At 46.1% G+C, this 27,919-nt stretch overlaps 1 protein-coding gene across 5 annotated transcripts; it reads left to right on the top strand.

Moving 5' to 3' along the window:
• The first annotated feature begins 1,013 nt into the window (after positions 1-1,013).
• On the top strand, positions 1,014-27,919 carry LOC115114672 (chromodomain-helicase-DNA-binding protein 8-like). 5 transcript variants are annotated; one of them, XM_065013567.1, is made up of 39 exons: positions 1,014-1,120; positions 2,055-2,109; positions 2,407-3,485; positions 3,652-3,921; positions 4,049-4,159; positions 5,834-6,327; positions 6,427-6,541; positions 6,682-6,906; positions 7,003-7,071; positions 7,183-7,238; positions 7,393-7,510; positions 7,656-7,733; positions 7,867-8,004; positions 8,121-8,242; positions 8,317-8,560; positions 8,737-8,913; positions 9,098-9,340; positions 9,466-9,625; positions 9,854-10,064; positions 10,483-10,678; positions 10,796-10,966; positions 11,073-11,366; positions 11,464-11,684; positions 11,846-12,048; positions 13,061-13,217; positions 13,306-13,395; positions 13,504-13,607; positions 13,703-13,826; positions 13,943-14,018; positions 14,103-14,377; positions 15,499-15,731; positions 23,372-24,028; positions 24,135-24,247; positions 24,433-24,660; positions 24,880-24,975; positions 25,138-25,299; positions 25,412-25,519; positions 25,629-25,733; positions 26,845-27,919. In XM_065013567.1, exons 3-39 carry the CDS (start codon positions 2,505-2,507, stop codon positions 27,196-27,198), a joined length of 7,779 nt encoding a protein of 2,592 aa, XP_064869639.1. In that variant the 5' UTR covers positions 1,014-1,120; positions 2,055-2,109; positions 2,407-2,504; the 3' UTR covers positions 27,199-27,919. The 5 variants fall into 5 exon arrangements, with proteins under 5 accessions (XP_064869639.1, XP_064869638.1, XP_064869641.1 ...); XM_065013566.1 differs by having other exon boundaries at positions 2,055-2,140; XM_065013569.1 differs by having other exon boundaries at positions 2,055-2,322; positions 25,138-25,281.

Genomic DNA, 27,919 nt, shown 5'->3' with positions numbered 1-27,919 from the left:
ACACTCAGTTTACACACACTATCACCTCTAGGTGGCAATGTTGAGTGTGTGTGTACTGTGAGTGTGAACCTGTTCCTCTGTTTGGAGGTCTCCAAAGCCATGTAGGAACACCGAAAATCCGTTACTGGATACTAGAGCTGTAAAAATACAGTAACTGTTGGCAAGCTATCTTTCATTTAGCAGGCCACTTTTACTATAATGTACCAGTTCAGTTTGTGTGTACCAGGAAAATAAAAACACAAGAAAATACCCAGTTTCAACTTAAATAGAGAGCACCATACAGAAAATCATCTACTTGGAGCATAATGGGCAAAGGTGAGATGAGGGCATCTCATTAGGTAGCAGTTAATGGACAACTGGGCATTTGAAAGAATTGAGGTGAGGTGTCATACATTCCTCTGCTGCCAGTGATTTTGTTAGTGAATCCAGTGCTAATAATAATGTATTTGATGGATGCACCTTCTATAGAGACCATCACCACATAAGCCTCAATGTTCATTTCAGTTTTGATTTAGTGTACAGAAATAATATAATTAAGAACCTTTTAAAATAAGCATTGCATCTCCGGTCTGGGCACAGCTAAAATTTTGAGTGAATAGTTATATAATTGAGTCAACATGGTCACCTTTTGAAGAGACTGAAAATATAAGAGGTCAAATTGTAATATTGCCTGGATGGTTAGCAAAACATTCCCCATTATTATATACATTATGCAGGTAATAGGACATATATTTACTTCTTATTCAAGTTAAACTTTCAGTAAACTGGTGGTTACGCGTTTGTTTGGATGTTTGACAGCAAAATCCAACGTGTTGGACCTCTGAGCCAAATTGTCCCAACTAGGCCGCATTTATTGTTTTCTCAACCTAACTACGTCTATTACTGTCTCCCGCCCAGTATTCCGTTCATTATATGATGGACAGCCGTATTAAGCCAATGGTATGTTAGAATCCTGCCGGTTTGTGTAAATTCAGACCAATGATAGTTAAGCGGATGGGATTCGATGGGCACACGTTCAACGTTTTCGCTGGCAAGAACGTTAGTTCCTGCTCTTTGCTGGCCGTTTCCTGTAATCGTACAGTGTTGTGAGACGGAGAAAGCCATGTGTGTCGATGGAAAGGTACATTTAGCACCCCTAAATTGTAACTGAGAGTCGGGGCAGTGGATAGTATGGTTATTAGGGGATATTTTTTCTGATGAACAGACGCAGTCCAACCCAAATAGTATTGCGGCCTTACCCGTGTCTGATCGTAGACAGACTATGGTTATTGTGGCACGTTGCCTTTGGTTTGGTCTGGTTTGTTGATGAGATTGAAATAGTGGATGGTAACGTTATGCAGTAAATTATGGAGATGCTGCTACCTATTGACTGACCTATTATATAGTACCGTACCATTTAAAATAGATCTATCCCAAAACAGCCTCATCCAATGCAAATAGCAATTTAATGCTAACGTTATATCTGTACTGAAGCGGGTTTGCGGAGAACAACACGGTCGGAAAGAATCCATGTTATCCTAGACGGATGTTTTTCGCCCACTTGCCATTTAAACTATTACTTTCCATACAAACACTGCGCGTAAAATAGTCTATGATCTCAATGAAGGCATGTTTGATTGAAGGAAAAACAAACTACTAGTTAGTGTTTGTTGTTGTTATAGCTAGCTAGCATCGATGGATCAACTTATGATTCCGGGAAACGGTAAACAATACGGGAATGATGATATAGATAGTTTTTCAGAACCCCTACTTGAAGCTGCATGCATCGATTGTTTTCGTATTATTGAAACAAAGCTTTTATGTTATACTATTTTCACCAAAATCATGAAAATACGTCAGCAACAGGGCCCCTGATACGCTAGTTAGCTTACTAACTACATTACGAACTAGCTTACGTTACTAGCTAACTAGATACCACATGACAACTCAGACAATTTCATCCCACCAAGAGCAGCGAGTGTCATGGCACACTTTGCCTGCTACTTTCAGAAAGTATATTGGAATAGTGATTTTCCCTGGTTAAGCTAACCCCTTATCTTCTCTGTCTTCTTTAGGAAAGAGACATCAGCGAATGATCTCTCAGATGGGGATCATTGCACACAGAGAGAAGTAGGCACTGAAAACAAGGAAGAGGAAAGGGGTGAGGAAGAGGTGGAAAAAATAGTGCGATTCTCCTCTTCCCCGAACCTCTTTCTCTGGTATCTAGCTTAAATGTAGATTCCCCCCCCCCCATCTACACTACCCAAATATGTCATTAGAGGATACACAGACAAAGCCCACGTAAATTGTCTGCACAGGACTGAAACCTCAGAATCCATTTTAGTAAGTGATTGACGTTTTGATAGAAATGTGTTTTGGTTATCTAATCACAGAAGGATATTTATGATCTTTTTGTTTTTCCGATAGTTTTTTTTAGGACATACTGGTCAGATCTACGGTTTCCCTATCTTTCTGACTGAGAGCAAGGCTGTTTTGTTCTCTATATCTTCTGTGGACTGGGAAAAATGGCAGACCCCATCATGGACCTCTTTGATGACACGCCACTGTTTAACCTGGATGCCCTGCCAGACGATGCCTTCACAGACCCCGTGGAGGAGGCTCTGAAACTGGCTCTGGGGCAGGTGGACCCCCCCTCTGAACCAACCCCAGACCTCTCCACCCCAGCGCTCAGCATACCAGTGGCAGCTCCAACCATCCCAGACCCAGTACCTGTGCAGCAGCTGGCCCCAGTCCCGGTTGCCCTCCCTCAGACTGTTTCAATAGCTACAACAGTACCTCAGACAACACTCTCTGTAGCCAGTAACACCAGTGGGGCTGCCACAGTCCTGCTGAGCTCACCTCTGACTGTCAATAGCTCTACTGGCACCACGCAACACATCACCACACAACAATTCACCACACAGCAGCTTACACAGATCGCACAGCAGCTTACTCCTCAGCAGCTAGCTGCCATCACCCAGCAGGCCGGAGGCCAGGGAGGTGCCAAGATCGTCATCCTGAAAGGACCTGGGGGGCAAGCACAGCTGCTGCAGACTGTTGCTGGGACAGGCTCCCAAGCGGGGAAGGTCACCTTTGCCAGGGTACTGTCTGGAACCCAACTCAGGCCCGGCATGCAGATACTGTCTGGAGGAACGGTCCTGAACCAAGCGTCTCCTGGGCAGGGACAGGTGAAGGTGGGAACTGGGGTACAGAGGCTGGTTCAGTCGCCCAACGGACCCCTGAAGCAGGTACAGTTGATCTCCATTCCTCAGGGCCAGTCCCAAAGCCAGACTCAGACTGTCCAGGTGCAGATACCGCAAGCCCAGCTTGCCCAAGCCCAGGCTCAAGTGCAGCTCCAGACCCAAGGACAGGCAACACAAATCCAGCTACAGCCCCAGACACAGGTGCAGCTGCAGTCTGCCATGCAGACACAGGTAACCGCTGCTGCTACAGGCACCACTACAGTCCGACCACAAGGGGTCACCCTCACTACAGTACCACAACAGGTAAGATTGCCCTCTGAGCTCAACTTGGCCTAACCATCAGGATTGTCAAATACTATGTTTTCAGTAGTCAGTAACCTCCATTAACCAGGGCTCTTCACCTCAGGTCTCAAGATTGCACATTTCTAACTAAATTATTATCTTCTAATTGATCATTTCTCTCTCTCAGGGTGAAGCCAAGAGGATCACACTGGTGCTGCAGCAGCCTCAGGGTGGTGCGGCCCAGGGGGGTGCTGTGACAGTCGGTGGGTCGGGTCAGCTGCAGCAGGGCCAGCAGCAGAGGCTGGTGTTGGGTAATCTCCCAGGGAAGCTGGTCCTCCAGGGGGGTCAGCTGGCTGCTCTCACCCAGGCAAGGGCAGGGCAGACGGGGACACAGCCTAAAGTGCTCACCATCCAGCTGCAAGTGCAGCAGCAACCCAACCAACAGGGGGGACCCAAGGTAAGGAGGAGGAGGAGTGGCTTGAATTAGTAATTAGGAAATTCTCCACTCTCAGTTAACTAATCAGAAATACTGACCTGTTCTATGAAGACTTTGATCTGTAACTAGAACGGTCTCTGTCCTGCAGTTTCAGCTGGTGTCCGGGGGGCAAGGTAGTAGCCCACAGGTTGTTCAGATCTCCCAGGGTCAAGGTGGACAGAGACTAGCCGTGCCCCTCAAACTGCTGCTGCAACCACAGGTATACATACATGCATACATACATGCATACATACATACATACATACATGCATACATACATACATACCAGTCAAAAGTTTTTTTTACTATTTTCATTGTAGAATAATATTGAAGACATCAAAACTATGAAATAACACATGGAATCATGTAGTAACCAAAAAAGTGTTACACAAATCAAAATATATTTTATATTTGAGAATCTTCAAAGTAGCCACCCTTTGCCTTGACAGCTTTGCTCACTCTTGGCATTCTCTCAACCAGCTTCACTTGGAATGCTTTTCCAACAGTCTTGAAGGAGTTCCCACATATATTGAGCAGTCATTGGTTGCTTTCCCTTCACTCTGTGGTCCAACTCATCCCAAACCATCTCAATTGGGTTGAGGTTGGGTGATTGTGGAGGCCAGGTCATCTGATGCAGCACTCATCACTCTCATTCTTGGTCAAATAGCCTTTACACAGCCTGGAGGTGTGTGTTGGGTCATTGTCCTGTTGAAAAACAAATGATAGTCCCTCTAAGTGCAAACCAGATGGGATGGAGTATCGCTGCAGAATGCTGTGGTAGCCATTCTGGTTAAGTGTGGCTTGAATTCTAAATAAATCATTGACAGTGTCACCAGCAAAGCACCATCACGCCACCACCTCCCTGCTTCTCGGTGGGAACTACACATGCAGAGATCATCCGTTCACCTACTCTGCGTTTCACAAAGACAGGTTAGAAGCAGAAATCTCAAATTTGGACTCATCAGACCAAAGGAGAGATTTCCACCTGTTTTAATGTCCATTGCTTGTGTTTCTTGGCTCAAGCATGTCTCTTCTTATTGGTGTTCTTTTAGTAGTGGTTTCTTCAGCAATTTGACCATGAAGGCCTGATTCACACAGTATCCTCTGAACAGTTGATGTTGAGATGTGTCTGTTACTTGAACTCTGTGAAGCATTTATTTGGGCTGCAAAAACTGTTAACTCTAATGAACTTATCATCTGCAGCAGAGGTAACTCTGGGTCTTCCTTTCCTGTTGCAGTCCTCATGAGAGCCAGTTTCATCATAGCGCTTGATGGTTTTTGCTACTATACTTGAAGAAACCGATTGACTGACCTTCGTATCTTAAAGTAATGATGAAGTGTTGTTACTCTGTGCTTATTTTAGCTGTTCTTGACATAATATGGACTTGTTTTTTTACCAAATAGGGCTATCTTCTGTTTACCAACCCTACCTTGTCACAACACAACTGATTGGCTCAAACGCAAAGGAAAGAAATTCCACAAATGAACTTTTAACAAGGCACACCTGTTAATTTAAATGCATCTAGGTGAAGCTGGTTGAGAGAATGCCAAGCGTGTGCAAAGCTGTCATCAAGGCAAAGGGTGGCTACTTTGAAGAATCTTAAATATAAAATATATTTTGATTTGTGTCACACTTTTTTGGTTACTATATGATTCCATGTGTTATTTCATAGTTTTGATGTCTTCAATATTATTCTACAATGTAGAAAATTGTACAAATAGAGAAAAATCCTTGAATGAGTAGGTGTATCCAAATTTTTGACTGGTACTGTATATACACACGTCTACATGATAGATGTATCGAGTTTCAAATCTCACTTTTCAAACCATACACGTTCAGGTTATTTTGCCTCTTAACAACTTAAGAGGTATCTATCTATATATACCTCCACAGACAAATGCCACCTCGACAGCAGGCAGAGCTGTCTCCGTAGTGAAGGTCATCAACACCTCAGCTGCTGGCTCCACCCCTTCCACCACCACCACTATGTCGTCACCAGGGATACGGATAGCCAAGGCCCAGGAGCCTGTACGTCGTTTGGAGACCCTGTGCAAGCAGGAGAAGGCCAACCGTATTGTGGCTGAGGCCATTGCCAGGGCCAAGGCCCGGGGAGAGAGGAACATTCCACGAGTCCTCAACCAGGACGAACTGCCTGCCGGACAAAAGGCTGCTGACCAAGGGGCAGCTGCAACGACCACTGGCACACCTGGAGCCAAGAAGAAGGGAGGAGGGAGTAAGAAGAAGAGCCCAGTGTCGGCAGCAGGGAAGGGCGGGGCTGGTGCAGAAAAGAAGGGCAAAGCCAAGGCAGCAGGTGGGACTGCTGGTGGGACACCTGGAGGGGCGGCTGGAACCGGCTGCAGCAAGAGCAAAAGCAAGGCAAAGATCAAGTAAGTTGTGATGTTCTCATTCTGTCTTTTTTGGGGGGGGTGTTGTATCTATTTCTCCAACTAATTCTCGTTCTCATCCTCCCCTGTCTCTCGCCCCAGTACAATCACTCTAGTGGGGGGTAAGAAGAGGAAGAGGAATGCCTCCTCAGACCATTCTGATGGGGAGTTGAGCCCCGCCTCTCCCTCTAAAGCCCTGGATGAGGACATGCTTGCGGTGAGTCACGTCCCTCCTACTGACACACACTTACACACAACCCCCCCTCCTCCCATAATACGTACAGTACTGCACTGGATGTTTGTCAAGACTTCCTGACCGATGTCTGACTTTTCCATGTCATCTCCCTCTTCCACCAGAAGAGACGTTCTAACCGTCAGGTGAAGAGGAAGAAATACACTGAGGATCTGGACATCAAAATCACTGACGACGAGGACGAACCGGAGGAGGACGTGGACGTAACCACCACAACGGCGGCGGTGGCGTCCATTACCGGAGGAGCAACGGGGCAGCTGATGGGAGAGCAGCTCAAACAGGAGCTGCAGTTGGACGGGGACAGCCTTTCTAGCATGCAGTTCTTTGTGGTGAGTGGGAGATTTTGATCAGGTTTGAGCTGTTCTGTTGAGTGAGTGTTATCACCTGTACATGACAGCTGTATAACACATGTATATGTATCACAGGAAAACCCCAATGAGGAAGATGCAGCAATTGTTGACAAAGTTTTGTCCATGAGGTTAACTGAAAAGGAGGTGAGTGTGCTTACTGTGCTTTTTTTCTGTGTTAGTATTTGGGGATTTTGCTAATTTAAGAAGTTGCAAATCATTATGTATCATGTTTGTTCCTCTCTTCATATTTTAAAGGTGTCTCCAGGACATTACATCAATGCTGAGGAATTTTTTGTCAAATATAAGAACTAGTAAGTCTCACTCTTTCCTGGGGATGTCTATTGACTAAAATGTCGGTTTGAGATCCATGAAATTGTTTGTGGAGCATCCAAGATCAACAGTGCATGGGGAGTGTCTTCCTTTACATCCATGGCTGACCCCTGACCCCCCTGTTCTCTCTCTCAGCTCCTACATGCACTGTGAGTGGGCCACTCTGGAGCAGCTGGAGAGAGACAAGAGGATCCATCAGAAGCTCAAGAGATTCAAGGCCAAACATGCACAGATGAGACACCTTTTACAGGAGGTAAGGGAATAATTATGGCCTCTTTCACAGAAACATTTTGGTAACCCTCCGATTGTGAAGTAGGTGGGTATGTGTATAGAGGTGTAACTTTAGGGATTCGCTGTGTTTTTTGTGTGTGTCATCCTCTCTGTGCTCCTGTCCTTAGGAAGAGGAGCCCTTCAACCCAGATTATGTGGAGGTGGACCGGATCCTGGATGAGTCCAACAGTGTGGACAATGGAGAGGTGAGAGAAGTCAATGACTGAATTCTGATCTCTAAAGGACAAGTCTTAATCTGTTCTTGTAAACCATGAATTGATCTCATTGTGAAAATTCTGGGTTAGGATTATTTGTCTAAGTGTGTATTGTATCTTCCAGCTGGTGGTGTATTACCTGGTGAAGTGGTGCTCTCTGCCCTATGAAGATGCTACCTGGGAGCTAAGAGAGGATGTGGACGAGGTCAAGGTGGAGGAGTTCAGGAAGATCCAAGACCGCCAACCTCAACTCAAGAGAACGGTGCGTGTGGGTATTCACTGGTCGTGTGTGTTCACAACGTTCCATGTGAGTAGTGCCACTGCTTTAATCCAATAAGTCATCATTCCACAGTCTAAACCATTCACTCCTCTCATTAGCCCCGACCCCAAGCAGCTGCATGGAAGAAGCTGGAGGAATTCAGAGAGTATAAGAGTGGGAACGTACTCCGAGAATACCAGCTAGAAGGAGTCAACTGGCTGCTCTTCAACTGGTACAACAGGTACTAATGTTTCTTTTATTGAATGCATTTCACATCCCATTCTATCCATATTAACACATCCTCTCGCCCTACAGACAGAACTGTATCCTGGCAGATGAGATGGGTCTAGGGAAGACCATCCAGTCCATCTCTCTGCTGTCCGAGGTGTTTGGTGCCGGGGTCCAGGGCCCCTTCCTGGTCATCGCTCCTCTCTCTACCATCACCAACTGGGAGAGGGAGTTTGCCACCTGGACTGACATGAACGCCATCGTCTACCACGGCAGCCTGGCCAGCAGGCAGATGATCCAGCAGTACGAAATGTACTGCAAGGATGACAAGGTGTGTGTGTCGCATTCTATTTGTGTAACCTTAGAACAGAAGAATGGATTACAGTGGTTGCAGTGCTAGTGTTGTGCAGTAGGAACTGTCGGAAGACAATGATTCTCTCGTGTTCAGATCATTTGATTCTTGGTACATCGACATTTAGTTCCTCTAACTAGAGTGTTGTATTACAGGATCATCTGATCCCAGGGGCGTATAAGTTTGATGCCTTGATCACCACATTTGAGATGATTCTGTCCGACTGCCCTGAGCTGAGGGAGATCTCCTGGCGCTGTGTGATCATTGACGAGGCTCACCGCCTCAAGAACCGCAACTGCAAGCTGCTGGACAGTCTCAAGATGCTGGACTTGGTGAGTAATCAGGGGATAGATAGTCTAAGGGACAGGGTGACAAATGTATTGTGATGTGACAACATTTTGGTCTTGTTTAAAAAGAGGCATAAAAACACCCCCTCTACCTCTTTTTCTCTCTGTTCATCTCCTTGTCTTCCTCCTCCACTCTCGATTCCACTCCCCTGTCCTCCCTGGTTCTCAGGAGCATAAGGTGCTTCTAACTGGTACCCCCCTCCAGAACACAGTGGAGGAACTCTTCAGTCTGCTGCACTTCCTGGAGCCAGCTCAGTTTTCATCAGAGGCTGAATTTCTTCGTGACTTTGGAGACCTCAAAACAGAGGAGCAGGTCCAGAAGCTCCAGGCCATTCTGAAGCCTATGATGCTGCGCAGACTCAAAGAGGACGTGGAGAAGAACTTGGCGCCAAAACAGGAGACCATCATTGAGGTAAGATTTGACACTCAAAATTAATAATATTGCACCATATAACCAAGGTGACCTTGTATATGCGTAGCAGAATGTTTTTCTTAATGGACCATAACCATCAAGCTAATACAACCTTATTTACACAGGTGGAGCTGACAGATGTGCAGAAGAAATATTACCGAGCCATCCTAGAGAGGAACTTCAGTTTCCTCAGCATGGGAGCCACCAGCAACAGCAACGTGCCCAATCTGCTCAACACCATGATGGAGCTACGCAAGTGCTGCAACCACCCCTACCTTATTACTGGTACCTTACACCACAACAACACTTCAATACCCTTCCTCCTCCAAAAACAATAACCCCAACAGCGACTCTTAATGCAGCTAGCCTGCAGTCACTTGATGCTTACCACAGCATCTGTTGACCTAACATCACTCCAACTGTTCATCTGTATACGCCACTGTCTTCATACCTTTCCCAGGATGCAATGGTATACAATGGGATAGTAACCCCCCTTCTGTCTGTTCTGTCCAGGGGCAGAGGAGAAGATTGTGGCTGAGCTGAGGGGTGTTTACAATCCCGTGGCCCCAGACTTTCACCTGCAGGCGCTGGTGAGATCCGCAGGCAAGCTGGTCCTGCTGGACAAACTGCTGCCTCGCTTGAAGGCCGGGGGACACAAGGTGCTCATCTTCTCCCAGATGGTGCGCTGCCTGGACATCCTGGAGGACTACCTCATCAACAAGAGGTATGCGGGTCTAGATAGACTGCCTCATCAACAAGAGGTATGCGTACAACCCAACACATCACTGGGGCCAAGCTTCCTGCCATCCAGGACCTATATACTAGCCGTGTCAGAGGAAGGCCCCAAAAAATGTCAGACTCCGGTTACCCAAGTCAGACTGTTCAGTAAGCATTTCATGATAAGGTTGTATTTGGCTTAGGTGACAAATAAAATGATATTTATGACGGTCTAGATCGACTGGCTGCCTCATCAACGGGTATGGGCATGTTGAAAACAATAGATTTTGCTAGTAAGTTTTGTTTTACTACATTATCAGCCTGTGGTAGTAGACTAGGATGTGGGTAATTTTAAAAGTAGACAGACTGGATGTGAAGAGTAATCTAGATGAGTAAGAAGTTGTCTTTATTAACGTTCTGCCCAGATACCTGTATGAGCGTATTGATGGCAGAGTGAGAGGGAACCTGCGTCAGGCAGCCATTGACCGCTTCAGCAAACCAGACTCGGACCGTTTCGTCTTCCTGTTGTGTACACGGGCTGGAGGTCTGGGCATCAACCTAACTGCTGCTGACACCTGCGTCATCTTTGACTCCGACTGGAACCCTCAAAACGACCTGCAGGTAATGTCTGATCTCCCGCTTTTGTGTCTGGTTCCTTCCAATGTTTCGTCCTAGTACCCTTACCACACTGTACAAATGGCATTCTATTGATGTACTAATCCTGCCTTCTCCCAACAGGCTCAGGCGCGGTGTCACCGTATCGGCCAGTCCAAGGCGGTGAAGGTGTACCGTCTGATCACCAGGAACTCTTATGAGAGGGAGATGCTAGACAAGGCCAGCCTCAAACTGGGTTTAGACCGGGCTGTACTGCAGAGCATGAGCGGTAACAAGGAGAGCAATGTCAACGGAGTAAGGAGGTCCAAGCTGTTGTTTACTTAATATGGAGGTTTTTTTTGTCTGCTGTTTGTTTAGATGCTAACTGGTTAATGTCCGTCCTGTTCCACCCGTTTCGTAGCAAATCCAGCAGTTCTCCAAGAAGGAGATCGAGGACCTCCTGAGGAAGGGGGCGTATGCTGCCATTATGGACGAGGAGGACGAGGGCTCCAAGTTCTGTGAGGAGGACATTGACCAGATCCTCCAAAGGAGAGCCACCACCATCACCATTGAGAGTGAGGGCAAGGGCTCCACCTTCTCCAAGGCCAGCTTCGTGGCTACTGAGAACAGGACCGACATTGCCCTGGACGACCCCGAGTTCTGGCAGAAGTGGGCCAAGAGGGCAGACATAGACTTTGATTCCATGAATAGGAAGGTAATACTGACGTCTCAGGCGTGTGTATGTTTACTCTGTGCTTGTTTTTTGTGAGAAAAGCTAATTTTCCTTATGTTTTCTCACACCATCCCTGTAGAACACCCTGGTGATTGACACGCCCAGGGTGAGGAAGCAGACCCGTCAGTTTGCCACCCTGAGGGGCGAGGGTGGGGAGATATCTGACCCCGATAGCGACGACGAGTACCCGCCCGCCAATTCCCGGCAGTCCCGGTCCTCTAGGCGCTCCGAGCGCCACACTGGAAACGGCTACGGCCGCACCGACTGCTTCCGTGTGGAGAAACATCTGCTTGTTTACGGGTAGGTGTATTTGGCTAGGGCCTGGAGTTTTTTTAAATTTTCTGTACAGGTGTAGTTATAATACATATGATAGTGAAGTTGTTACCGGAGTTTATAATAAAGTAAGCTCCACGCTATTGTGTTGAGCCTCCTTTCTCACTCTGCGACCTGTGTTTGTCCAGGTGGGGGCGCTGGAGGGACATCCTGTCTCATGCACGCTGTAAGCGGCGCCTCGGTGAGCGAGACGTGGAGACTATCTGCAGGGTCATCCTGGTCTTCTGCCTGCTGCATTACCGTGGAGACGAGAACATTAAGAGCTTCATCTGGGAGCTCATCACACCGCCAGAGAACGGCCGGGAACCCCACACACTCCTCAACCACTCTGGTACGGACTGAACCCCACACACTCCTCAACCACTCTGGTACGGACTGAACCCCACACACTCCTCAACCACTGAACCCCACACACTCCTCAACCACTCTGGTACGGACTGAACCCCACACACTCCTCAACCACTCTGGTACGGACTGAACCCCACACACTCCTCAACCACTCTGGTACGGACTGAACCCCACACACTCCTCAACCACTCTGGTACGGACTGAACCCCACACACCCTGAACCCCACACCCCTCAACCACTCTGGTACGGACTGAACCCCACACACCCCTCAACCACTCTGGTACGGACTGAACCCCACACACCCTCAACCACTCTGGTACGGACTGAACCCCACACACCCTCAACCACTCTGGTACGGACTGAACCCCACACACCCCTCAACCACTCTGGTACGGACTGAACCCCACACACCCCTCAACCACTCTGGTACGGACTGAACCCCACACACCCCTCAACCACTCTGGTACGGACTGAACCCCACACACCCCTCAACCACTCTGGTACGGACTGAACCCCACACACCCCTCAACCACTCTGGTACGGACTGAACCCCACACACCCTCAACCACTCTGGTACGGACTGAACCCCACACACCCTCAACCACTCTGGTACGGACTGAACCCCACACACCCCTCAACCACTCTGGTACGGACTGAACCCCACACACCCCTCAACCACTCTGGTACGGACTGAACCCCACACACCCTCAACCACTCTGGTACGGACTGAACCCCACACACCCCTCAACCACTCTGGTACGGACTGAACCCCACACACCCCTCAACCACTCTGGTACGGACTGAACCCCACACACCCCTCAACCACTCTGGTACGGACTGAACCCCACACACCCCTCAACCACTCTGGTACGGACCGAACCCATTGTCCAAATATTTCTTGCTGTTTTGGATAACTTTGTTAATGTATTTTCTCTCACTTTAACGTTGCCTTCCAGGGTCCTGCGTATATGTTTCAATGTGTTTCAATGTCTAGGTTTGTCCATCCCTGTTCCTCGGGGCAGGAAGGGGAAGAGAGTGAAGGCTCAGAGCTCCTTTGATGTTCAGAAGGTGGAGTGGATCCGCAAGTACAACCCCGACTCCCTGCTTCTGGACGACAGCTACCGCAAACATCTCAAGCACCAGTGCAACAAGTCAGTGTGTATTCACCCTCAACCTCTATAGAGAGTACTGAAGTGTTTGTGCTCAGTGTCAGAGCATTAACCCTTTCCTCGTCGTCAGGGTGTTGCTGAGAGTACGTATGCTGTACTACCTGAGACAGGAAGTTATTGGAGAACATGCTGATTCTGTGCTGAGAGGAGCTGATGCCAGGTCTCAACCTATTAAAAATCCTTGTTATCTGCGATACACATGCCCACACACATACATCTACACACACTCTCAGGCGTATACTGAATCCATCTGTCTGTGTCCTCGTAGGGATATTGACATCTGGATGCCTGAGATGGAGCAGCTTGAGGTGCCATCGGGTTGGTGGGATACAGAGGCAGACCGTTCCCTCCTCGTCGGAGTTTTCAAACATGGTGTGTGTGAATGTGAAAAAGTATTTAGGAGTTTGTTTAGGAACGTGGTGTTTAGTGAGTGTGTTTTGTAGTAACTCCACAGTGTGTTGCTCCAGGGTATGAGATGTACACTACTATGCGTGCCGACGACTGTCTCTGTTTCCTGGAGAGAGCTGGTCGCCCTGACGACCAGGCCATTGATGCTGAGCAGCACTCTGCAGACGCAGAGCTGGGAGACGGGTGAGCTACACTGGCTAACCTTATTAGCACCTCACCAAACAACCCGCTAACTATATATTACTGAATTATTTAGAGCTGGCCTCACCACCATTAACTTGAAAAAACAATTCCCCCAGAGGAGACGATGACAAGTATTCTGAAGACCCGGAGTTCAAGCCTGCGTTAAGGCACACCAAAGACCTATACGAGGAGGTGTGAATCAGTGCTTATTATTCTCATTGATTTGATTTTGGTTGTAGAATATTGTTGACATTAGTGATAATTTCTCTCCCCCAGGCTGACTCCTTGAACATGGATGATGATATCTGTGTCGAGGACAAGGCATTGCCTGTTAAAACCAAGGGGCCGCCCTCTGGCCAGTCCGAAGCCTGTGAGTGGCCGACCAGCTCATCACTTACCGCGCGGCTCCGTCGTCTAATCACGGCATACCAGCGCAGCTACAGGAGAGAGCAGCTGAAGGTGGAGGCAGCAGAGAAGGGCGACCGTAGGCGCAGGAGGTGTGAGCAGGCCAGTAAACTGAAGGAGATTGCACGCCAGGAACGCCAACAGAGGTACCAACTACTACCCTCAACTATTAACTCTGCAAGCATATGTGTCCTGAAACTGAGGTACAGTTGTTGATATGTTTGTTTAATGTCTCTGTATGGTGTAAGGGACAGTTTGAAATTTACTGGGTTGGGGGTCCAGAATAGCCGAATGTTTTATAGCCGAATGTTACCTGCTTGCATGAAAGAACAGATGTGACATGCAGCTCAAAGGTCTCCTATTGATCTTGTTAAGGCTATACAAATGTAATATACTGATTTTGTAGATTCTTGAAGTTGATTTGGATATTATATTTATGGGACACTGCAACTCAATAGATGCTTGTAGTCAGCCTGAAGTAAACATTTCTAAACGTAAGATGGCTATAGCTTATCGGCTCTATAAAATCAGCAAAGCGTGCTTATAGTCATTTTCAATGATTTTCCCCAAAAACCTTCCCAATTTAAATGTTGACTGCAAAGTAGCAGAATGATACGGATCAAATCATGATAAATCATGATGATTTATATCAATCGGGTGCACATTTGTTTGGTATACTCTGCCATGTGCAGTACAGAATCACAATCCTCTCTATATGAGCCATGATACAGTTTCCTACGAAGTGGGTTAACTATTGGCACGATGTAGGGTGTTTGGCTTTTACGCCAGTGACCCGGTTTCACTTCCTTGTCCTGCCGTTTACTACATTTTTTTATTTTTATTTATTTAACTAGGCAGGTCAGTTAAGAACAAATTCTTATTTTCAATGATGGCCTAGGAACAGTGGGTTAACTGCCTTGTTCAGGGGCAGAACGACAGATTTGTATTTGGATTCGAACTTGCGATTACTAGTCCGACGCTCTAACCACAAGGCTACTGGTCTAACCACAAGGCTACTGGTCTAACCACAAGGCTATTGGTTGAGTGTGGTGCATTGGCACAACCTGTTGGTGGAAAATGTGTTACATATAATTATAAATATAGCGTCAATGTTAAATCAAGGAGAGTGAGATTATTATTTTTTTTACAGTACAAAGGGAGGGTCATGTGAATTTGGAACTGTCCCTAACCGTACATTCTGGTATAAGATTGAGTGAGTTTTTAGTGTTTTACTACTTTAAACATTAGTCTTTTGTCTCCTTGCTAGGTGGACCCGTAGAGAGGAGTGTGACTTCTACCGTGTGGTGTCCACATTCGGTGTGGAGCGAATAAAGAAAGCGGCAGATACCCCTGAGGGGGAAGAGGCTGAACTGGAATGGGCTCGCTTCCGGACATTTGCCCGTCTAGAAAAGAAGACTGACGAGAGTCTGAGCCGCTACTTCCGCTGCTTCATGGCTATGTGCCGGAGGGTGTGCAACCTGCGGCCCGCCTCCGGAGAAGGTCAGAACTACATCAAATGTTATTACAGTCAAGGTGTTGATAAAGTGTGTAGTCACTAAAAGGTAGACTCAGCAAAATGACGTTGCCACGAGCCGCACCGCATATATTGAGATGTGCGAGATGCAAGACTTCGCTCTCACACAGTCACAAACAATATCTGCGCATGTGCACGGGTTCACTTCACTCTGTACAGCGTGGTAGCCACGGGATCCAAACAGCAGAGAAGTTGAGCCTTGCGCTTCAATGCTCTTAGTTATTGTGGAAATTCAGCCACTGTGCTGTTTACTTTCTGCATCAATGTCATATCGTTGAGTCTACCTTTTTAAATCAGTCAAATACACTGAACAAAAATATAAACGTAACATTGGTTTCATGAGCTGAAATAGACGATCCCAGACATTTTTCAAAAAGCTTCTTTCTCTGAAATGTTGTGCACAAATGTGTTTACATTCCTGTTAATGAGCATTTTTATTTTGCCAAGATGATATGCCACACCTGTCAGGTGTATAGATTAAGAAGCTGATTAAACAGTGATCATTACACAGATGCACCTTGTGCTGGGGACATTATAAGGCCACTCTAAAATGTGCAGCTTTGTCACACACAATGCCACAGATGTCTCAAGTTTTGAGGCAATTGGCAGCCACCTGGACAGCTGATGAAACTGGGTTTGCACAACCGAAGAATTTCTGCACAAACTGTCAGAAACCGTCTCAGGGAAGCTCATCTGCGTGCCAGGGTCTTAACCTGACTGCAGTTTCGCTGTCGTAACTGAATTAAGTGGGCAAATGCTCACCTTCTATGGCCACTGGCACGCTGGAGAAGTGTGCTCTTCACAGATGAATCTCGGCTTCAACTGACGCGGGCAGATGGCAGACAGCGTGTATGGCATTGTGTGGGCGAGTGGTATGCTGACGTCAACGTTGGGGTTATGGTATGGGCAGGCATAAGCTACTGACAACAAACACTTTTTATCAATGGCAATTTGAATGCACAGAGATACCGTGACGAGGTACGGAGTCACCTTGTCTTGTCATTCATCCGCCTCCACCTCATGTTTCAGCATGATAATGCACGGCCCCATGTCGCAAGGGTCTGTACACAATTCCTGGAAGCTGAAAATGTTCCAGATCTTCCATGGACTGAATACTCACCAGACATGTCACCCGTTGTTATTTTTTACTGCTGCTCTTAAATTACTTGTTACTTTTATCTCTTTTTCTTATCCATATATTTTTTTTAACTTCACTGTAGGTTAGGGGCTTGTAAGTAAGCATTTTACTGTAAGGTCTACACCTGTCGTATTCGGCGCATGTGACTAATAAAATTTGATTTGATTGAGCACATTTGGAATGCTCTGGATTGACGTGTATGACAGCCTGTTCCAGTTCCCGCCAATATCCAGCAATTCCGCACGGCCATTGAAGAGGAGTGGGACTAGGGCTGTTAAGGTGACTGTAATAATGCCACGACGGCAGTCAAATTTCTTGGACTGTTTAGTCACGGTAATTGGGCTTCTCCAAGCTCTGATGCTGCTGATGGTCATTAGTAGCCCATCAAACTTGCTAACTGCCTGGTACTTAGCACTCTATTATCTCTCTAATCACTCTAACATCAATGCAAATCTTTTCGAAAATCTAATCAAACACTTCATGAGAGCTAATGTTGCATAACATTTTCTATAGGCTATGCAATTGCTTGAAAACAGTGCTGCACTCAAATAAAAGGATCCCAATCACCTTTTTAGAGTCTATGCCTACTATATTTAAATCTCAACTTTTCTAATATTAAGCACATTGCTTCTCTTTACAATATGAGTATAGCCTACCTGGCTGGCATAAAAATTGACCACGGGAAAAGCGTCCTCCATTCACAATTTAAGTGCATATATGACATTTTATATAAATGTTTTCCCCTGCCCCTGTTTCGAGACGGGTGCATGATAATGATCCATTCTAAATCAAAACAAATTTTACACTTATATGATTTAGTACAAAGACCAGATAAAATCAGGAATAGTCTGATGGGTGATAACACTAGCTTATCACTTGTGAATGATGACCAGCTTGGGTGCAGTAAGGCAAGAAACAGCGCATGCCTTTTTTTTCTTCTTTTTTTTTCAAATTGTAGTCGCAAACCTCATGTAGCCTAGCCCAAATGCCTAAAAGGTTTGTATCTCAACTGAAGTGTCCAAATAACTTCTTTAAAATTAAACACATTTAATCCGCTTTAAAATGAGTGTAGAGCCTAATTGGCATACATACGCAGCATGTGAGTTTCAAGTTTGGGGGAGAATTTTCACCATAAAAAGGCACCTTTTTTAATAATAAAGGCATTACATGCATAATCGCATTTCTAGTCACTTTTGAGAATAGTGTTTTCCAGCTAATTGATTGCATTTTGGAATTTTTGCGCTTATAGCCTACTGCCGTGTGCGCATTGCTGCGCTTATAGCCTACTGCCGTGTGCGCATTGCTGCGCTTATAGCCTACTGCCGTGTGCGCATTGCTGCGCTTATAGCCTACTGCCGTGTGCGCATTGCTGCGCTTATAGCCTACTGCCGTGTGCGCATTGCTGCGCTTATAGCCTACTGCCGTGTGCGCATTGCTGCGCTTATAGCCTACTGCCGTGTGCGCATTGCTGCGCTTATAGCCTACTGCCGTGTGCGCATTGCTGCGCTTATGTGAAGAAATAAACTATTAGGCTATCAAAAATGTTCAACTAAACGTTCTGATCTGTTGCGTCAGCCTAATTGAGTATAAAAGTTTTTGGGTTGTATTAATTTGGGCTCTATTGCATCCCATAACTGTCCGACTACGTTTGAAATATATATTTCTCGCACAGGATAGAGTAGGTCAACTATTGTACTATTTATTTATTTTATTTGACCTTTATTTAACCAGGTAGGCCAGTTGAGATTCTCATTTACAACTGCGACCTGGCCAAGGTAAAACAAAGCAGTGTGACAAAACAACAACAGAGTTACACAAACAAAAGTACAGTCAATAACACAATAGAATAATCTATGTACAGTCGTGGCCAAAAGTTTTGAGAATGACACAAATTAATTTCCACAAAGTTTGTGGCTTCAGTGTCTTTAGATATTTTGTCAGATGTTACTATGGATACTGAAGTATAATTACAAGCATTTCATACGTGTCAAAGGCTTTTATTGACAATTACATGAATTTGATGCAAAGAGTCAATATTTGCAGTGTTGACCCTTCTTTTTCAAGGCCTCTAATCTGCCCTGGCATGCTATTAATTACATATGGCAGCCCATTCTTGCATAATCAATGCTTGGGAGTTTGTCAGAATTTGTGGGTTTTTGTTTGTCCACCTGCCTCTTGAGGATTGTGACCACAAGTTCTCAATGGGATTAAGGTCTGGGGAGTTTCCTGGCCATGGACCCAAAATATTGATGTTTTGTTCCGCGAGCCACTTAGTTATCACTTTTGCCTTATGGCGCACGGTGCTCCATCATGCTGGAAAAGGCATTGTTAGTCACAACTGTTCCCGGATGGTTGGGAGAAGTTTTTTTCCGGATGCTCCAAACAATCGGAAAGGGGATTCATCAGAGAAAATGACTTTACCCCAGTCCTCAGCAGTCCAATCCCTGTACCTTTTGCAGAATATCAGTCTGTCCCTGGTGTTTTTCCTGGAGAGAAGTGGCTTCTTTGCTGCCCTTCTTGACACCAGGCCATCCTCCAAAAGTCTTCGCCTCACTGTGCGTGCAGATGCACTCACACCTGCCTGCTGCCATTCCTGAGCAAGCTCTGTACTGGTGGTGCCCCGATCCCGCAGCTGAATCAACTTTAGGAGACGGTTCTGGCGCTTGCTGGACTTTCTTGGGTGCCCTGAAGCCGCCTTCACAACATTTGAACTGCTCTCCTTGAGGTTCTTGATGATCCGATTAATGGTTGATTTAGGTGCAGTCTTCCTTATTGTGCAAAGCAATTATGACAGCACGTGTTTCCTTGCAGGTAACCATGGAACAATGATTCCAAGCACCACCGTCCTTTTGAAGCTTCCAGTCTGTTATTCAAACTCAATCAGCATGACAGAGTGATCTCCGGCCTTGTCCTCGTCAACACTCACACCTGTGTTAATGAGAGAATCACTGACATGTCAGCTAGTCCTTTTGTGGCAGTGCTGAAATGCAGTGGAAATATATTTTTGGGATTCAGTTCATTTGCATGACAAAGAGGGACTTTGCAATTAATTGCAATTCATCTGATCACTCTTCATAACCTTCTGGAGTATATGCAAATTGCCATCATATAAACTGAGGCAACAGACATTAACACAAATATTAATTTTCATTCTCAAAACTTTTGGCCATGACTGTACAGTGTGTGTGCAAATGTAGAAGAGTAGGGAGGTACAATTTAGCATTAACACTGGAATGACAGATGTGCAGATGATGATGATGATGATGTGCAAGTAGAGAATAGAGATACTGGGGTGCAGAAGAGCAAGAGGATAAGTAACAAAATGGGGATGAGGTAGTTGGTTGTGCTATTTACAGATGGGTTGTGTACAGTAAGCTGCTCTGACAGCTGATGATTAAAGTTAGAGAGGGAGATCTAAGACTCCAGCTTCAGTGGTTTTTGCAATTTTGTTCCAGTCAATGGCAGCAGAGAACTGGAATGAAAGGTGGCCAAAGGAAGTGTTGGCTTTGGGGGTGACCAGTGAAATATACCTGCTGGCGCGTGTGCTACGGGTGGGTGTTGCTATGGTGACCAGTGAGCTGAGTAGGCAGGGCTTTACCTAGCAGAGACCTATAGATGACCTGGAGCCAGTGGGTTTGGTGACGAATATGTAGTGAGGGCCAGCCAAAGAGAGCGTATAGGTCGCAGTGGTGGGTAGTATATGGGGCTTTGGTGATAAAACGGATGGCACTGTGATGGACTTCATCCAATTTGCTGAGTAGAGTGTTGGAGGCTATTTTGTAAATGACATCGCCGAAGTCAAGGATCGGTTGGATAGTCAGTTTTAGGAGGGTATGTTGGCAGCGAAATAGGAAGCAGATTTCTAGATTTAATTTTGGATTGGAGATGCTTAATGTGTCTGGAAGGAGAGTTTACAGTCTAACCTGACACCTAGGTATTTGTAGTTGTCCACACATTCTAAGTCAGAACCGTCCAGCGTAGTGATGCTAGTTGGGCAGGAGTGTGCGGGCAGCAATCGGTTGAAGAGCATGCACTTAGTGTTTATTGCATTTAAAAGCAGTTGGAGGCCTCGGAAGGAGTGTTGTATGGCATTGAAGCTCATTTGGAGGTTTGTTAGCACAGTGTCCAAAGAATGGCCAGATGTTGGCAGAATGGTGTCGTCTGTGTAGAGGTGGATCAGAGAATCACCAGCAGCAAGAGCGACATCATTGATATATACAGAAAAAAGAGTCGGCCCGAAAATTGAACCCTGTGGCACCCCCATAGAGACAGAGGTCCGGACAACAAGCCCTCCTATTTGACACACTGAACTGTATCTAAGAAGTAGTTAGTCAACCAGGCAAGGCAGTCATTAGAGAAATCAAGGCTGTTGAGTCTGCCGATAAGAATACGGTGATTGACAGTCGAAAGCTTTGGCCAGGTCGATGATGGCGGTTATGATATCGTTTAGGACCTTGAGCGTGGCTGAGGTGCACCCATGACCAGCTCAGAAACCAGATTGCAAGTTGATGCAGGGGGTGCTGAGATGTTGGTAGGGGTAGCCAGGTGGAAAGCATGGCCAGCTGTAGAAAAATGGTTATTGAAATGATCAATTATCGTAGTTTTATCAGTGGTGACAATGTTTTCTACCCTCAGTGCAGTGGGCAGCTGGGAGGAGGTACTCTTATTCTCCATGGACTTTAATGTCCCAAAACTTTTTGGAATCAGTGCTACAGGATGCACATTTCTGTTAGAAAAAGCTAGCCTTAGCTTTTCTAACTGACTGAGTGTATTGGTTCCTGACTTCCCTGAAAAGGTGCATATCGCGGGGGCTATTCGATGCTAATTCAGAACGCCATAGGATGTTTTTGTGCTGGTCAAGGGCAGTCAAGTCTGGGATGAACCAAGGGCTATATCTGTTCCTGGTTCTACATCTTTTGAATGGGATGGAGAGGAAAGATGGAAAGCACTTTTAAAGAGCAATCAGGCATCCTGGTTGCTCTTGGTACTATGGTGAATATTAGATTGACATAGGCTAGTGCTTTTGCTGTTCTTTTGGCCTACTCATCTTGTTGGCTGACAAAGTAAATGTGGACCGTTCTTCCAATATCTTTAATATGCACCTCGGAATTGAATAAGGACGCACGCAGTTGCATCCCTGATGTGTCTGTCTTCACTTGTAGCATTTGAGAAATAACCTATCACGTGACGGGCATTGTCTAATGAGAATTTAGCTATTTGAGAGAGCCATGTGAGTGAGAGGTGCTTCGGCGCATGCAGCCAGGAGAAAGGAATTCTAATTTATATTCATCCGAAGGACACAACGGCCACTGGCTGCAAAAGGCATGTTTTTTTTTAAGGGGCATTACGTCCACACAAAGGTTGATGCTGCCGGGAAATTCAAGGCATTATCAATTGCTTGTCAAATTGTGAATTAGAGACTGAAGTGTGTGCAGCACGAGGAAAAACCAAAGCAGAGCGCATGCCTTTTTCATGCGACTCTTTTCTAATCCTTGTTAGTTGCTTCATGCAGCCTTCGAATGTAATAGAAATCTAAACATATAGCCCAACGTTTGTATCACAACTAAAGTTGCATAAATAACTCTAAATTAAGCATATAGGTGGACCTGGTGCTTTGTTAACCGTTCAACACGCAATAGCTGCATATTGCAAAAATTGTTTGGAGAAAATATAATTGTATTTTATTATGCTATGTTCACTTGTATTCTTCATATTGTAAAATAATGCCACAGAATTCTATGCAAATCTTTTCTGCTAAATGAACGAGTGTAGCCTACAGCCATATGGCATAGCCAGATCGGAGCATAACATTAGAACAACTGAGTATTCTGTTCTTCTGAAATAGACTACATTTTCTTCATATCATGTTTCTTTAGACCTGTCTAAAATAATGGATTTATTGTGAAGGTGTAGACTATATTACATGGATCTATTCGACTTTTTAAAATGTAGATGTTCCAAAGGTCTGCATCAGTGGTTTGTAGGCTGTGTGTGGAAGTCAGGAGATGCTAAATGTGTTTGTTAATTAACGGTCAATTACCGTGAAAATGGCAGTTATTTGCTTGACAATCACCGGCTGACAAAATGTCATGATCGCCACATCCCTAAGTGGGACAGCATTCCACAGACTACAATCAACAGCCTGCTCAACTCTGTGTGAAGGAGATGTCGCGCTGCATGAAGCAAATGGTGGTCACAACAGATACTGACTGGTTTTCTGATCCATGCACTTCTTTTTTTTTTTTGTGACCAACAGATGCATATTAGTATTCCGAGTCATGTGAAATCCATAGATTAAGGCCTATTGAATTGATTTCAATTGGCTCATTTCCTTTTATGAACTGTAACTCAGTAAAATCTTTGAAATTATTGCATGTTGCGTTTTTATATTTTTGTTCAGTGTATGGTGTTTAATATTTTGGTAGATCTGAAGAGAGACGGGTCTCTAACCCCTTTCTCCGTCCCCAGACCCTTCAGAGCTGGGCCAGTCTCTGGCCCCAATCACTGAGGAGCGAGCCTCTCGCACCCTGTACCGCATCAGCCTGCTGCGCCGTCTCCGTGAGCACGTCCTGCCTCACCCTTCCCTGGAGGAGCTCCTTCTGCTGGCCCCGCCCAGCTCTGAGCTGCCTGCCTGGTGGAGCACTCCAGCCCATGACCGGGAGCTCATGCTGGGTTCCGCCCTCCACGGCGTCAGCCGCACTGAGCTCTCGGTCTTCCTCGACCCGCAGTTCTCATTCAGCCAGGCCCGCCACGACTACCTCGAGAACCAGCAGAACCAGCCCGCCCCCGCCACTCCCCTCCTCCAACCACAGGCAGAGGAGGGCTCAGTCGTCAAAGAAGAGGAGGGTCTGGACAAGGAGTCCCGCATCCTTGGAGCCTCTGAGGCTCTCGGCCACTCAGATACCCAGCTCACACACCTCTCCCGTCCTGATGGGAAGGGCCGAGCCTGGACCGGCTTGGGATGGAAGAAGAGCAGGGGGAGAGGGCCGAGAAGTGGAGGAAATAAAGGAGAAAGAAGTGTAGGAGGGATTTCCGATTCTGACTCTGATTCTGGCTCGTCTACCTCCTCCCAGCGATCAGGCAGCTCTGACGACAGTGGCGACAGTGAAACAGAGAGGGAAAGAGGTGAGTGGGGACTGAGTGATATCGAAGTGTGAGGATTGAGATAAGACAACACACATTGATGGGGTTGAACACACATTGATGAGTTTTTTTTAAATTCTGTTTTCAGCTGCTTTGAAGATGGAGGAAGATGGGGAGAACAGCTTGCTCTCAATGACTCCATCTCAAGATGGTGCGCCACCAGAGTCCCTTACCGACCCATTCAGGGTTGATTGGCCCAAGGTATGTAGGTTGGGGACATATACAGTCTGCAACTATAGAGTATGGATGGATCCAGATATGTGGATGATGTTCTGGTTGCTTGCACATTAGTACTTCAAATACAGTATTAACAGGAAGTTGAATATGAACTGTACAGAAGAAGGGATTGTTGTTTTGGTGGAGTGATTGGCTGGTTTCTCCCTCAGGACCGTGTGTTGATAAACCGGCTGGACAGCCTCTGTACCCTGGTGCTGTCTGGGCAGTGGCCAACAGGGCGGCGCTATGCCTCTGATGCTCAGCTCAACCCAGGCTCTGACGACCTAGGGGCAGGGGATGAGCTCAGCTTTGCACGGCTCATGCGGAAAGGCAACAGCACGCCCGGTGGAGAAGGAGCAGACGGACAGGAATCTGAGTTCACCGTCAAACTCCTGAAGGTGAGATGAGAGGAACACCGAAAAGTTGAATCAATTCTGGTGCTGGGGGACCCACAGAGTGGTCAGTATTTTGTTCTAGCCCAGTAATAACACCTGATTCAGCTTTTTAGGCCATTGAAGTACATTGGGATAAAGCTTCTTTGACTGAGGTACAGATGGAATGACTAAATTGTCTCTTTCTCCATCCCCCTTTTTTTTTTTAACTTCCTACTCTCTTAGGAGGAGGGGCTGAAGCTGACCTTCTCTAAGCATGCATTGATGTCCAATGGGTCAGGGGGAGAGGGGAGCGGACGCAGGAAGCGTAGGGACCAAGAAGTACACATATATACAATACTAGTGCACATTCTCATAGTCAGAGGTTAAGACTGCTCGTAATACACAGATGTGCAGACAAAGAAACAAACTATGAAATCTACGTACTCAAACATTCATGTAATGTTTGCATTTATCATGCCTCATTCATAATCTTCCACCTAGTTGTCAGATCCAGACGGAGCGGTCCCGGTGGTCGATGCCATGACGGGCACAGTGCTGAGTGGGGAGCGAGCCCCTCGCCGCAGAGACCTGCCCAACTGGCTGAAAGAGAACCCAGACTATGAGGTGGAGGGAGACATGTTGGAGGTAGATTTACCTGGAAGAGTATGTCCATGTCTGTCTCTGCCTATGTCTCAATTGAGGCTCAGGCCAGAAGTACTGCACTTTGTGAGAAATACAGTATCATTTGAGATTTTCACAGTGTCCCCCCCCCCAGCTCCTTGTGAACCAGAAGAGGAGGAGGAGGAAGAAGAGGACTGAGAAGACCGCAGCACTGTTGGGCAGTGAGAAGGTTAAGATCATTGATATGAGGACAGGAAAGAAGGTGAGAAATGGCAAAGGATGAATTACATGGGTGCATTGGGATCCTCGGTCAAATATTTATTTGTGGATGTTGATTGCTCAAGGGTGGATTTTCTTTCCCTTTTATTCAGGTTGGGGCTACGTATGGACCTATGCTGCAGGATCTGAGGGTGTTTCTGGAGGAGAACCCTGACTGTGCAGTGGCACCAGAATGGGCTGAGATGGTCCAGAGCTCTGTGAGTACCCTTAACTTATTTACAGCACACGTTAGGGCTGGGCGATATGGCCAAAATCTCCTATCCTGATATCGGTAATTTCAAATCCTGATAATGATACATATCACGATGTAGCACATTTTCTGTAAATTCAATGAATAAATAGTTTATATAAAATGACCACATGTAAAGGCCTATTTCTTATTACATTTTTTATTATTATAAATAAAAGGTACGTACTCATATGTTATTATTTCTCCTTTTATATAGAACCTTTGTGCGAATATTCAATTAAGCATGTAACAAAATATGAAATATTAATGTATAAAATCTAAAGGTAAATAGAAAACATTTCAACTATAGTTCAACTATATATATATATTTATATTTTTGGGGGCTTGCCTGTTTTGCATGTTATTTTGGCATTAATTAGTCTTATCAATTTGCATTTGGTTCCTTGGGTCAAGTGTTAGCACCAACTCACGAAACCCCCGTTTCTCAACCGTGTATATTGGGGCCGTGTCTTTGCAGATGCTATCTCCTTCCAGCTTCGTGATTCTTTGCCATATGGTGTGCCGCAGGCAAAACCCTCTTGCAACGTTTGAGTTGGGGGTTTGATTTGAGCACTCGACTATACTTTTTGGGGTCTCGTCCGTAGACTCTCTGTACTGTTTCACATGATTCTTGCGTAGGTGGTAAAAGATGTTAGTGGTTTGAGCCTGTTGTTGGGACTAGCCTGAGGCATATTTTGCAGAGGACGGTTTTCTGGTCCGTGTCAGACTTCGTACCCAAACCACGTCCATACAACCGAAGTAGCCCCTCTTTTAGGTACGAGCTCTGTGTCTCCGTGCTCTGTGTCACATTCACTCTCCTCCATGTTTGTGTTGCGAATTTCCTTCCACACGTGAACGCAAAGTGTTGTCCAATTGACAAAAAATATTGCCGTAAAGAGTGATTTGCGACACAATGAAATAAACGATAGAGCATAATATGAAACAATAGAAAACATCTATTGTCACACGATATATATCGCCCAGCCCTAGCACACATCAAGTTCAGTGAATCAGTTCTGCTTCACATTGTAAAATATTTCCAAAAACTGATCCTGGTTTACTCCATTTTGTCCTTCCAGGGCTTTCTGCCAGACAGCCTCTTCCACCGGCTCCTCTCTGCACGCTCTGTCATCCCCAAGAGAGTCCGCCGCCGCCACCACCACCACCACCACCATGCCCCTCAGCCTGCCCCGCTGGAGGACCCAGTCCTGGGCGGAGGTGTAGAAGAGACCCTGGTCTCAGACGGGGCCTACATGATGGAGGACGAAGACTTGGAGAATTCCCCTTTCCTGACTCAAGCTTTTGAAGTTAAGATGGAAGGCGGCGACAGCTTGTCACAAGGCGGATACGAGAGTTCTGACAGGGAGGCCCTTTTGGACGACGTCATCATGACTCAGAAGGACTCAGACTCTTCCTCCAGCTCAGAGGATTGACCAAGCCCATTTAGTCTGATATAGTCCCAGAAAAATCATGTTATTTTCCCTTTCATGTTATTGCTCATTGTTTATTTTTATCATGATATATATTGAATTTTGGATGAATTTGGTTTTTGTTCCTCTTACTCACTTGGTTTATGTAGATTTTTGGAAAGGACCAGGTTTGCACCCAACTCTTTCCATTCCCTTCATTCATGATATTCCCCCTCCCTCCATGACCATCCCCTTGGCACCCTCTACCACACAGTGAGTCCACACCCAACTCTGTTTCTCAACCCACTGCTCCTCTTCTCCCTCAAACCCATTCCCAGTCTCAGCTTTAAGGGGAGCCCTGCTGTGAAGGCATTTGATCAAAGAACCTCCTAGCTAGTCCTCCAGTATAACTGGACGAGAGGACATGCGTACTGAGCAGACCAGAACTTTGCTCCCATGATGCCTGAGTCTGATGTCATAGGCCATTTCTGCTCCCTGTTGAGTCAGTGAACTTGAAGGGGTCCAATTTGTGATGTACATTTTTTCTGGTAGGGTAAAGGTGGTGGTGGGGGGGTACCGGTATATAAGTTACTGATCCAGTGCTAGGAAGATGGGTGTATTGTACAATGTAGAACTGGTCAGTTGTGTGCTATGGTGCAAAGATGACCACGATGAGTTAATATTCTTGTTTTATGACCTGAATGTATCTGTGATATGAATAACAATCTACAGTGAAAGCAGCCAA

This window comes from Oncorhynchus nerka, linkage group LG9b (genome assembly GCF_034236695.1).
Source record: "Oncorhynchus nerka isolate Pitt River linkage group LG9b, Oner_Uvic_2.0, whole genome shotgun sequence".
NCBI classification, from domain to species: domain Eukaryota; kingdom Metazoa; phylum Chordata; class Actinopteri; order Salmoniformes; family Salmonidae; genus Oncorhynchus; species Oncorhynchus nerka.
Note: the sequence above shows the minus strand (reverse complement) of the source record. Positions and strands in the feature narration are given on the sequence as shown.